Here is a 13,734-nt window from a genome sequence, read left to right on the forward strand (position 1 = left end):
CACTGCTCACTTGTATATTAACTCTTTCGCTACCACGTTAATTGTTGACCAAACGATTATTCTGCCCAAGTTAATTCAAACGGATTTTCTAAAAAATCCGATATACCGTTAGTATTTAAGCAATATCTCAAAAAATGAAAACATATATCGTTTTACTTTTAAATGTATCTTATTCAGAACAAAATTCTCCACAAGATAGGTGTAAAATTGTTTAGCAACTCTTACTCTCACAAAATTCCTGACGCTTTTCTTTGCGTTGAACAAACTCGGTGTGTTTCTTATTGTCATGACGATAACGGACTGGTTTTACCGTTTTTGAAAAAATAATTAGAAATGGAATTGTTGAACCAAAGATTTAGTTGCACGTCATTGGCAACAAGGTTGTTTCATTGAAAACAATTATTTCAACAACATGTGGAGATTACTGTCTTCTCTTTGCAATATTTTGGAGCAGAGGATGTTCAATAGAAGATTTTCTAACAGTTATGCTAAAAATTTCTGAAACAGATACACGAGATCATGTAGTTCGAAAAACTATACTAGATAGATATGATTGGAATGAAAAAAAAAAAAATTAGTAAAAGTCTTAATAACGAAGAAAATGAAGGTGTTGACAATGTACATATTCAAGGAACTTCCCAAATTGTTAAATTACTAGAAGATCTGACATGAATTTTTTTTTCTATATTTTACAATTGAATATACATATATACTTTATATCGAAATAAAGTTGGTAACAAATACAACCGAATATTATTTACTTTTTGATATAAGTTTTATATATTGATATACTCACACTGAGTTGGAGCTATCCTCAAAATAATCCACATATTAATCCATTTATGCCCCTTTACTAGTTCATCATCTTCATCTATTTACTGGTCGAGAAACTGTTATGGAATGGTTAAGCCAAACCAAACAGGAGAATTCCATAGGTAAACCTAGGAAAACAATCAAGTCGAATGCCAAGGCGTTTGTCAACACAACAGCCCCTGAAAACAGCGACACTCAACGAACTTAATCGCGAGTAGCCGGCTAACAGAATTCTAGCTGAAGCATACAAGCCTTATGGTATCAACACTCGATCGACCCAAATTCTCAAATATAAGTAGGTATCAAGAGATGGTTAATGAGGCAGAATATTCCATCAGATTATGCAACGCTTATATAGTGAATTGAAGAATGATGGGTGTGTCCAAAGGAATTAATGAAGCGAAAATAGTAAACAGATTTTCGCGAAATTGAATTTCGCGAAAGTGAATTTCGCGAAATTGAATTTCGCGAAATTACACATTATATATATTATATAGTCAACTTTCGCGAAAGTGAATTTCGCGAAAGTGAATTTCGCGAAATTGGATTTCGCGAAATTGGATTTCGCGAAATTACACATATATATTATATAGTCAACTTTCGCGAAATTGAATTTCGCGAAAGTGAATTTCGCGAAATTGGATTTCGCGAAATTGGATTTCGCGAAATTACACATATATATTATATAGTCAACTTTCGCGAAATTGAATTTCGCGAAAGTGAATTTCGCGAAATTGGATTTCGCGAAATTGGATTTCGCGAAATTACACATATGTATTATATAGTCAACTTTCGCGAAATTGAATTTCGCGATAGTGAATTTCGCGAAAACTGTTTATATATATCATTAGATCACAAAATTATTGAACCGCGACAACACTTCTACTTGTTATAAATCCTTCGAGCGAATATGCCTTTTCAATTCAGTTCATAACTTCACAATGAGTACCAGAGACAACAGAAAAAGGAAATTTCAAGAACGATTACATTGTGTAGATAAATGTGTGAAGCGATGGGGTTACTGCTCTCATGGAATGGAAATAAGCGTTCGGAAGCGAAAAGCTTGTCGATTTCTCTTACGTAAAAAGTTCTATCAAGATCTCAACGAAAGATTACGGTTTACAGTAAGTACTACAAATTCAATCTAGATGTTATGTAGGAATGATACAATGAATCTTCTCTTCTGAGTAGTAACTATGTGTTCTAGGCTGATTGTATTCATTGCAATTGCAAACTCCAATATCTTAGCAAAGTGTATGTTATATCCCTACTCAGATTAAAACAGATTATTTTAACTGAATATCCTCCTCTGTCTGTGTGTCCTAGTCTGACTATGTGATGTAACATATTTGTTTTTCTTATTGTCTGTATGTCCTACTCTAGCTGATTGCATATCCTATTCTGTCTGCATTACATCTTGCATATCATTCTATGATTCGATGACTAATGCAATTGAAATTTACAATTTAAGTTGGAGTCCATTGTGAATGTAGAGTCTACTATCTCAGCAAGGATATAGTAAACCATCCTGACTGTAATCATTGCAATTGCAGGCTCCCGTATCTCAACAGGAAGATTCCATTCAGAAAAAGGATGGATCTTCTTCTTCTTCAGTAAGTATTACATTATATTTGATTTTTAGTTTGAATGAATGATCTAATCTGATTGTATGTCTTACTTTTACTATATCTCACTAAAAATAATGTATGTTTTGATTGTAGACAGTTCATTCTCATTCGACAATGAAAGAAGAAGAAGAAAATTGGGATTGAATGAAATTCAATAGTCTTTTTTATATTATGTTTTAGCATTTTTATATACAAAACTTTTATTCAATAACATATCCATTGATAGTAAGTTTAAATCCCTATGATATATCATCAAATAAACTATATAAAATTTAATCATAATATCATTTCCTTAACTCATTACTGTCTTGATATACAGAGTTTATAATCTTTGTTTTAATTTCTCTCTGAATTCCTTCAGATTGCATGCTCCGTCAATTCTGAAAAGTTTTAATCCTGATGAAGACTTAGAGGCGATAGATAATTTCAGAATTTATGAAGTTTACAATCAAAATGAATATTCGTTCGCAGACACATCATTCTCATTCGGGATCGGAAAAAAGAAAATACATACAAGCTCCGACGATCTCGAAATCCATCCGCCACCGTCCGTCAACCCGTCGCCACCGAGCTCTCCGTCAATCCCCGAAACGGCACGGAAAAGCGACCTCTACCGGACGCCAACGAAATCCGATATTCCCAAATACAACCGCGAATCGTCTCGCGGCCCGACTCACCACTCGGCCACCGACACCACCACCGCGACGTCACCAACCAACTCACACCATTACTCACTCGCACCACGAATCACACAGATCGCCATGACTCACACCATGACTCAACACCGCCTAGCTCCGCCCCCCAACTGTCAATCAAACAGATCCTGATGTGATGTCACTTCCTGCTCCCTAAGCTCCGCCTAGTGTGTGTAGATCTGCTCTCACTATACTACTGCCGTTTGAAAAACACAACACTAGCCTCTATTTAAGTGCCACTTCCAATCGACCACCACAATAAAAGAAAGGTTGAAAAATAGAACGCCATGGTGGTCAATAAAAGGTTTTACGGTATATCAACTCATTTAGAAAGGATAGATACTCGAGTGCCACCCAACATTTTTTTAAATCAAATTATACTACATCTAGAAGTTGTTATTGTTATTGGTCCATATCAAGGATGTGATTGTCGCAACATGAGTTAACGTGCACACAGACATAGGAACATATTTTAATTTAGTCATCCAAAAAATCCTTCCATCGTAGATGCTTTACATCTGATGATTGGCCCTTGACGTTATACAGTGTGTCTGACTTCTTACATACGGTATTTGGCATATTTGCAATGAAAACTCGTAAAGAATCTTCTTATGTTGCTTACATGGCTTAAATGGCTTTTTAATGATATAACAATTCTTGAGTGTGTACCATACTACTGAGCTTGTGGGCCAGAAACTATCAACTTATATTATAGGTAAAGATTGTGGACACAAATCTTTTCAAAAAGATCAAAATGATATATTTGGAAGATTGTTATCGACTACCGCTGTAAAGACAAAAATGAAAGGTCTCACCCCTAGGAAACCTCCTCAGTGTGAGATAGGCAGTGCTAGTTTTGCTCACCGCAGTAATCTAACAAGTCACATGAGAACACACACTGGAGTGAAGCCATTTCAATGTATGATATGCTGTAGTCGGTTTGCTCATCACTAGACTCTAAAACGTCATATGAGGTCTCACACTGGAGAAAAACCATACCAGTGCAAGATATGCAGTGGTCGATTTGCTCATCGCCAGAATCTAACACTTCATATGAGGTCTCACACCGGAGAAAAACCATACCAGTGCAAGATATGCAGTAGTCGATTTGCTCGTCGCCAGAATCTAACAAGTCATATTAAGACTCATACTGGAGAGAAGCCATTTCAGTGTGAAGTATGCAGTAGTCGGTTTGCTCATCGCCATGAACTAACAAGTCATATAAAGACTCATACTGGAGAAAAACCATACCAGTGCAAGATATGCAGTCATCATTTTGCTCGTCGCCAGAATCTAACAAGTCACATGAAAACTCATACTGGAGAGAAGCCATTTCAGTGTGAGATTTGCAGTAGTCAGTTTGCTCATCGTCATAATCTAACAAGTCACATGAGGACTCACACTGGAGAGAAACCATTTCAGTGTAAGATATGCAGTAGTCGGTTTGCTCAATGCAGTACTCTAATTGGTCATATGAAGACTCATACTGGAGAAAAACCATACCAGTGCAAGATATGCAGTAGTCGATTTGCTCATCGCCAGACTCTAACATTTCATATGAGGTCTCACACTGGAGAAAAACCATACCGGTGTAAGATATGAAGTAGTCAGTTTGCGTTTCGCCATACTTTAACAATTCATATGAGGACTCAAACTGGAAAGAAACTGTTCCAATGTAAGATATGCAGTAGTAGCTTTATTCAACGCTATCTTTTTAAAACGCACATGAAAACTCACACTTGATGAGAACCATTTCATTATAAGACATACAACCGTACGTCTTCAAATGTATTTGGATACACCCAGATACTCTGACTTGGTTGTGTAAAAATTGTATAGTCAGTTCTAATTTTGTTGTGAGATCACATCTGTTGTATATTGATTTATGGTTTGATTATCTTTTTGTGGTAAAAATACTGAGCATTGTGTTCAAAAGCTACATGCATGTTTTCCATTAAATGGCAAGCTTAGATTCAGTTTGGTTGAACAACATTGAACATTACTAACATCTGCAACCATTTGGATGTGGGTACATTGGCTGATTCGCCCGACCGAACCTTCTGATGTCAGAAACATCGAATCAATTACTTTTGTAATTAAATATTTGTAGCAAAGCTTAATTTTTGTAGTGCATGAAATTTCTTACACACTTGCTGAGCAATAGTTCACAAAACAGTTAAGGTTTCCTGTTACATTTATTATTAGATTTTTTAGTTGATATTCAGCCTCATTGTGTATCTCGCTGGCCTGCTTGAAGGTTACAAAACACAATTTTTATGGTATTAACAGCAGCAGATAACATTAAAAATTCTGGTTTCAATGCTTGTTTAATTATGGAAAATATTGTGTATAAACTGCCAACATGTATAGGCTACACCCCGAGCTTTATAAACTGTTTTTTCTGTTACAGGTATACAGAGTGTATAAGCTGCGTACACTGATTATCCATTTGTTTAACACACCGTGAAACCTCTATTTGAATGCCACTTTCTTTTGACCGCCACCTCTATTTGACCGCCTCTGACATTCTTTGATCTTTAGAAATCCATAATAGCAAGTGATCGGTCGAAAAGTGTCCACAAAATGGTACTAATAATGACTTGGTTATATCAATAACAATTTATTATTTCATTGTATCTGTTCGTATCAACGTCCATTTTCCAACTCAAAAAATTCTCGTTTTTTTGTTAAAATTTTGAAGTCAACAACGTAGACATAATTAGTAACTGTATCAGGCTAATAGTAGTCCCTTTTTTGACGCCAACTTAATTCTTTGACGTACATGTATGTAAGAACGGTTTACATTCACGATGGTATATGAATCACTACTTTTAGGGTAAAAATTGTGCTTAACGACGCTATTTAAAGGTTGACTCGCAACAAAATTCACATTACAGTCATTTAATATCAAAAGATTCACTATGTCTTACTCTGTTGAGTTGTAGGTAACAAATATGTCGGAATGTGATTACAAGCTTTTAAAAACTAAAAAACGAACAGTTAATCGCAGCCACACTAGACCGCCGTAGTTTGGATTCTCTTTCCAAAACGGCTCAAATGTGATGTAGCTGTGGTAGAATGTTTCTGTTTACACTTTTATGCAACCTTATTCGTCGAAATATTTTCACAAATATGCTTCACGCATTCAATAAAACCATGTCTATTGTTCTTACGCGTCTGTTTTATCGTCATTGTAATGCTGTCACTTTTAGCAGTGATATCTTATAACTTAGCGTAAAAATTAATTTAAGTTTTTAGCCTTACCTCGAAGGAGTACATATCATTGTCTGATAATCATGACAAGCCTGTCGGTCACCTGTGATAATCGAAAAGTGCTTCAAAAATTATTTGCAGAGTATTGGGCCACATGATCAGATTATGACTTGCCGATTAGAGCAGGCCGAAACAAAACTGTAAAGTAGCGAGCATCTATATTTGATACGGGTCTTCGGTAAAACCTGAAGTGATTGTCATAAACTGGTGCTACGATAAGTTTATATTGAGCTTTTTATTGGCCTTTCAATTCACTTGAGAACATCACTTGACAAGACAATAACCAAACTGTCATGGCTACGTCAGAGAAATAAAGAGATTCCAATCTACGCCGCTTTTTGTTTTTGAGCTTTTAAGAGCTTGTCATCATTTTTCTGCACATTTGGCACCTACAACACAACAGAGTAAGACATGGAAAATCTTTTGATATCAAATAACTGTAATGCGAATTTTGTTGCAAGTCAACTTTTAAATAATAAGCATGTATTAGAGTAATAAACTATAATCACCATTTCTTTAAAAGTTGACTTGCAATAAAATTCCCATTACACTTATTTGGTATCAAAAAGCTCACCATGTCTTACTATGTTGTGTTGTAAGTACTAAACATGTGGAAATGTTAATACAAGCTCTTAAAAGCTCAAAATTGAAAAGCCGCTGTTGATTGGAATCTCTTTATTTCGATGACGTAGCCATGAAATTTGGTTATTGTCTTGTCATGTGATTTTCTCACGAGAATTGAAAGGCCAATAAAAAGCTCAATATAAAACTTATCGTAGCAGCAGTCATAATCTGATCATATGACCAAATACTTCGCAAATATTTTCTGCAGCACTTTTCGATTATCACAAGTGACCAGCAGGCTCGTCATGATTATCAGACAATGATATGTAGTCCTTCAAGCTAAGACTAAAACATTAAACAAATTTTTACAGTAAGTTATAGGATATCACTGCTAAAAGTGACAGCATTACGATGACGATAAAACAGATGCGTAAGAACAATAGACATGGTTTTATTGAATGCGTGAGGTATATTTGTGAAAATATTTTGACGAATAAGGTTGCATGAGTGTGTAAACAGAAACCATCTCTCACAACTACGTCACATTTTAGCCGTTTTGGAAAGAGAGTCCAAACTGCGGCGGTCTCATGTGGCTGCGATTTTTTGTACGTTTTTGAGCTTTTAAGAGGTTGTAATCACTTTTCCACATATTTTACACCTACAACATAACAGAGTAAGACATGGTAAATCTTTTCATATCAAATAACCGTAATATGAATTTTGTTGCAAGTCAACCGTTAATGACTAATGACCTACAGTAGATAAACAAAATTGTAAGATTGCGTAATGTCCACAAGCATCACAGAATCCCATAGCAAGCGGAGTGCAGCAAATTTTAGAGTTTCATAGTGAGTCAAATAAAACTTTTTAATTTCATGTTTTGCAATAATCTGTGTGCTTCGATAACAAAGTACCGACTATAATAGTTATGCATACAAATAAGTAAACCATTCACAAAGATGGATAGAATATCAAAAATGAAGTTATTTTGAAGAAAAGGGTTTAAGTCAAAAGGAGAGATTAGAGCTAATAGTATGCATGATGATAACTTCTAACATCCCTTGGACTCATCATCTGTGTTCTACTCACACAACTAACCTTTAACCTTTACACAATAAACAACGCAATTATTGTTACTGTGATAAATCATTCAGTATATTATCTGCTTACTGACTGCATTAATGGTACAACATGTTGAACATGTCTTGCTATATGGTGTTATGCTTGCAATGCTGTTGTTGACGCAAAATTGTCAGCATTCAATCACTGCAAATTTAATAATGGTATATCTGATGCAGTCATTCACAGATAGACAGAAAGGTATTAACAAGTTACATCAGCAATGCAAATTTTGTAACAGATTACCACAGTTATTGCTTCTACAAATTCTAGAGATGGGATAATCACCATTACAAGCCAAATCCCAAATTTCAACCTACGACTAGAACATTCAAAACTTTACATAAGGTTCATCTGGTGTCTATCTACACCAGACCAGAGATTATAATTAGAGCTTACAAATGATGAAATCTCTGCTGACGAAAAATAACACGAAGTAGCCAGAAACCCCAAAAACTACAGGGTTCACAATGGAAGACCTGAAGCGAATAGTTTCACTTCTGGACACTGAGGCTAACGCCTAGCCAATATAAAAAGGCAAATACAGTGCACCCTGAGGATACGAATACCCTAATACACGATTTTTTTATTTTATAAAGTTAAACATGATGATTTTTTCACCTCTCTATATGAATTTTATTTGGCCATATGAATTCAAGAAAATTTTCACCCGAGTTCAAACTTGGCAGTTGGTATGTTTTTTGTCAAAATAACCTTTGAAAGTGACACAATGACCGATTTCTCTCAGGTCAGTATTCCGCATAGGAAACTTTTTTAAAGTACATAAGCGAGAGCAAATATTCATTTTTAATGTTATACTCATAATTACTATAAACTTTTATTCAGCATACGTATATAACTACAAGTATCTATATTTAAGTCATTAGCACTGGAATCTGACACCGATACAAATGTCACAAACAGAAGGAAAAATAATTTCCATGACAACAAAGTAGGAGATCATAAATACTCAGAAAATGTGCCGGTATTTTTAATATTACCAATGAATATGGTCGAAACCAATAAAAAATTGCAACTATTATTAAAAACCTATAATGGCAAAGATCAAAGAAGCTATAAGTTAGTATGAAAATCTTCCTAGGTTCATTAAAACTAAACATCCAAAAAAGTTTCTCACAGGCCGACTTATGGACAATGTTAATGAAAGGTGCATGAGCTAATTTAAATAAATTTTGGGAAGTCGTCAGAAACACACTTCAGGGGATAGATTTTTATCAAGAGACAGTGTTTAAAAGCACAGATGATAACAGGGAATCTAACAAAAAGCTAAAGATGAAAGCGCATCGGAAGAAGTGCTACCAATTTAAGTTTTTAACTTTGAATTTGAATTGTTTAGTTTACTGGTGTGTACTGGCATATAAAAACACTACTGTACAACACATGTTTGAGGTATATCATTATTTATCCTCTTTGTGTTCATGTTTTTCATGGTTTATTTTATTTATTTCATTTTTTTGTTTTATTTTATGCTTATTAATGTTTTATTTCATTTCAGGTTTTATTTTATTTGATGTTTAATCATGTTATTGCAGGCGAGCCTGTTTTCTACTACGTAAATACAAATCATCGTACATATGTAACTCATATATAGCTTGCCACTCAAAATAGTTGATGCATCTACATTACCTTCTAGAACTTGCTAAGGCCTTGTCGTTGAGGGTATAAATACATTCAAACTTCTGTATATATGGTTACATTGATTCTTGTGCACTTTTCATGCAAAACAAACTACAAATTTAACTGGATCCTTTTACAAGCGTTAGCTAGTTTGCAATTGTCTGCATTGCACCAGTATTTACACTGCACCAGCAAGCATCATCCTCAATAAGTGATCAAGTGGGCAATCTTTTACATTGCACCAAGTTAGCTTGTTTACGTAAAGCACCTTCTGCACCAGCTCGAAAGCTGTGTTTTCCTGGCCATTTTTGCTTTTCGGGACCCAAAATTGGTGAACTTTTACTTTTAAAACCAGTAGAAAAGTTAGAGTTAGGATTTGTTCGACAGGAATAGACAACTTCTTTTAGCCTGGTAAAACAATTCCATTTCATTACTTATTAAATTTAATTTTATTATAAAGTAACATAATTAGCACTATTACATTTTTTGCATCCATTCTGCTCTACTCTCTAGAGCTCAAGTCACATTACTTCAAAGGTATGTACGTACAGTATAGTAAATAAATATCCCTTTTCTTTTCGATGGTCTTTAGATGGTCAACTGTGCAAGAGAGGTTGCTTTTGAGAATTGCGTTGCTCGGCCTTTCTTGTTGCATTAGGTTGAAAAAGGTTTTAACCAGACACGCTAAATGTTATGGTGAAAGTAAAAACAAAAACTGATGGTAATTAAAATTTAGTGATAAAAAGTTGAAATTCAGTAAAATAATTAAAAATACGAGCTAAAACTTAGCTTTAAGTGTGTGTTTAGGAAGCTAAATTTATTTGTAGTGAATTCAAAGTTATGTTATACATACGTCTGTCATGTTATGTTATACGTACATACGACTTGAAGGTAAGAACTCATTAACATACGTACTGCATTTGGTACACACATTATAATGTTGCATATTATTGCAGATCATAACCAATAAATACGCTAAATACAGTACAGTTACTATAGGTAACTATAGTTACTAAAGTTAACATACTATGTTGTTACTAATGTTCAATATTTACAACATTTTTATAAGATTTTGACAATTTTTACGAGGGGTTGTTTACATTGTATAATAACAATGGTTTCTACACCCCTATATACGATTTTTTATTCCTGGAACCCTGGAATGAATCAACATCGTATCTTGAGGGTGCACTGTGTGAACGTGTCAGCAGAAGAAACCGAAGAGTCGATTATTGAGAGAACAAGAGGTTGACTATATTTTAAAGGTTGACATGCAGAAAACTTCATATTAAAGTTATTTGGTATCAAAAGGTTCAACATGTCTTACTCTACTGTTTTGTAAGTGCAAAATATGTGGGAATGTGATTTAAAGCTCTTAAAAGCTCAAAAACAGTTCATCATAACCATCACGAAAACGCCAATCTCTTTGGAATCGATGGAATCTCTTTATTTCGATAACGTTCTCAAACATTGTGGTTATTGTTTTGACACGTCATGGTATCATGTGAAATTAAAGGCCAATAAAAGGCTCAATCACTATGTTTCCATGATGCGCAGTATTTCAGAGTTGCGCCCTCTCCGAATCATGGAGACGGCGTCTTCGCACTGAAATCACTGCGCACTGATCAGTGCGAAGCGAGGGCAAATTTGTAGCAAGGAAACGGCATTGCGCAGTGACTGCGCATAGCACCCTTGCTGTGGAGGCCGATCCATTGAGGGCCATGAACTAGTACAAAAGTTATCTCACTAATCTTGTTTTTTTTCTACTCTTCCGGTCTTCTTTCACTAAAATTTAATTATAGTTTTCACCCACGAGGATGATGAGGTGATTACTTTCCTAGACTTTGTTATCGATGCCAACACTTTTCGAAAAATAGATAGCAAATCCTAAAGTGATGTTTAAATAATATAATACTTGAAAATACTTAATAAAAATATATTACTTTGTAAAAATTGTGTTAAGGTTGGTAAAACTTTCTGAATGTGTATTGTAAATAAAAGTATAATGATGCCAAAAGCATAAAAAGACTGCTTCTGATGTTCGGTATCCATGATCGATTCTATTTCTCCATCAGGCGATTCGATTTATACAATTTCTCTTTTCTGGCTAATTTGCTGAAAACCACTGCGCAGCATGTAAACGTACAATCCCCTCGACTTCGGAGAGGGCTGCATCGCAGTACTGCGCATCATGGAAACATAGTGAATATAAAACGCCTCGTAGCACTAGTTTATGACAAACACTTTGAGTTCTACCGGAAAACCCGTATAAAATAAAGATGCTCGCTACATTACAGTTTTGTTTCGGCTTGGTCTAATCATTTATTTGTAATCTGATCATGTGACCAATACTTCCTGCCAAATGGCGCAAACAATTTCTGCAGCATTTTTCGACCATCACAGGTGACTAACAGGCTCGTCTTGTTAATCAGAGAATAATATGCACTCCTTCAAGCTCAGGTTCAAAAAATTAAACAAATTTTCATGGTAAATTTTGAGATATCAGTGCTCAAAGTGACAGCATTATAATGATGATGAAATAGACGCGTAAGGACAATAGACATGGTTTTATTGAATGAGGAATAAGATGAATGAGGTTACATGAAAAAGTAAACAGAAGCCACCGTGTTCAACTATGTCCCATTTGAGCGGTTTTGGAAAGAGATTTTAATCTACGGCGGTTTAGTGATGGCTGTGATTAACTGTTGGTTTTTGAGCTTTTAAAAGCTTGTAATCACATTTCCACATATTTTGCACCTACAACACAGCAGAGTAAGACATGGTGAATTTTTTGATACCAATATCTGTTTCTTGTTCTTAAAGATTGACTTGCAACAAAATTCACATTACAGTTATTTGATATCAAAATATTCACCATGTCTCTCTCTGTTGTGTTGTAGGTGCAAAATATGTGGGGATGTGATTACAAGGTATTAAAAGCTAAAAAACGAACAGTTAATCGAAGCCACACGAGACCGCTGTAGTTTGGATTCTCTTTCCAAAAGGGCTCAAATATGACATAGCTGTGGTAGATGGTTTCTGTTTACACTTTCATGAACCTTATTCATCGAAATATTTTCACAAATATACTTCACGCATTCAATAAAACTATGTCTATTGTTCTTACGCGTCTGTTTTATCGTCATTGTAATGATGTCACTTTTAGCAGTGATATCTTATAACTTACTGTAAAAATCATTAAGTTTTTCAACCTTACTTTGAAGGAGTACAGATCATTGTCTTATAATCATGACGAGCCTGTTGGTCACCTGTGATAATCAAAAAGTGCTGCAAAAATTATTTGCAAAGTGTTGGGTCACATGATCAGATTACGACTCGCCGATTAGTTTAAGCCGAAAGAAAACTGTAAAGTAGCGAGCATCTATATTTGATACGGGATATTCGGTAAAACCCAAAGTGTTTGTCATAAACTAGTGCTACGATAAATTTATATTGAGCTTTTTAGTGGCCTTTCAATTCACGTGAGAACATCACGTGACAGGGCGATAACCAAACTGTAATGATTACGTCAGAGAAATAAAGAGATTCCAATCTACAGCGGCTTTTTGTTTTTGAGCTTTTAAGAGCTTGTAATCACATTTCCACTTATTTGGCACCTACAACACAACAGAATATGACATGGTGAATCTTTTGATACCAAATAACTGTAATGAGAAATTTGTTGCAAGGTAACCGGTAAAAATAAGCATATATGGTTATGGGCAAACCCGTTGGCACTCTTTGCATCAGGGATTTCCCTTTGGGTCTATAGTTCTAGATTGCCCACACCTAAAAGGGAAAGATCTACTGTAAGATCTATGTTACGTCAATTAACGAAAACTTGGTGCAAGTTATATCCCCTATCTCCCCAAGTTATCCGGAAGTTATCTCTCCTATTTTTATGAGATACAAACTTGATATAATCAGAAACACAATATTCATCACGCAAAAAACTAATAAATATTAAAGTTTAACATTTTTAAGTGTGTTGACAGAAATTTGGT

The 13,734-nt window shown here is 34.9% G+C and overlaps 2 protein-coding genes across 2 annotated transcripts in view; one reads left to right on the forward strand and one right to left on the reverse strand.

The window, feature by feature from the left end:
• LOC137401119 (uncharacterized) overlaps positions 1-13,734 on the reverse strand; it is a 197,192-nt gene that overhangs the window by 143,920 nt on the left and 39,538 nt on the right. The window lies entirely within an intron of this gene.
• LOC137399645 (gastrula zinc finger protein XlCGF57.1-like) lies at positions 4,078-4,738 on the forward strand. The gene has a single exon (XM_068085833.1). It carries the CDS (start codon positions 4,106-4,108, stop codon positions 4,736-4,738), a length of 633 nt encoding a protein of 210 aa, XP_067941934.1. The 5' UTR covers positions 4,078-4,105.

This window comes from Watersipora subatra, chromosome 7 (genome assembly GCF_963576615.1).
Source record: "Watersipora subatra chromosome 7, tzWatSuba1.1, whole genome shotgun sequence".
Taxonomy (NCBI): Eukaryota; Metazoa; Bryozoa; class Gymnolaemata; order Cheilostomatida; family Watersiporidae; genus Watersipora; species Watersipora subatra.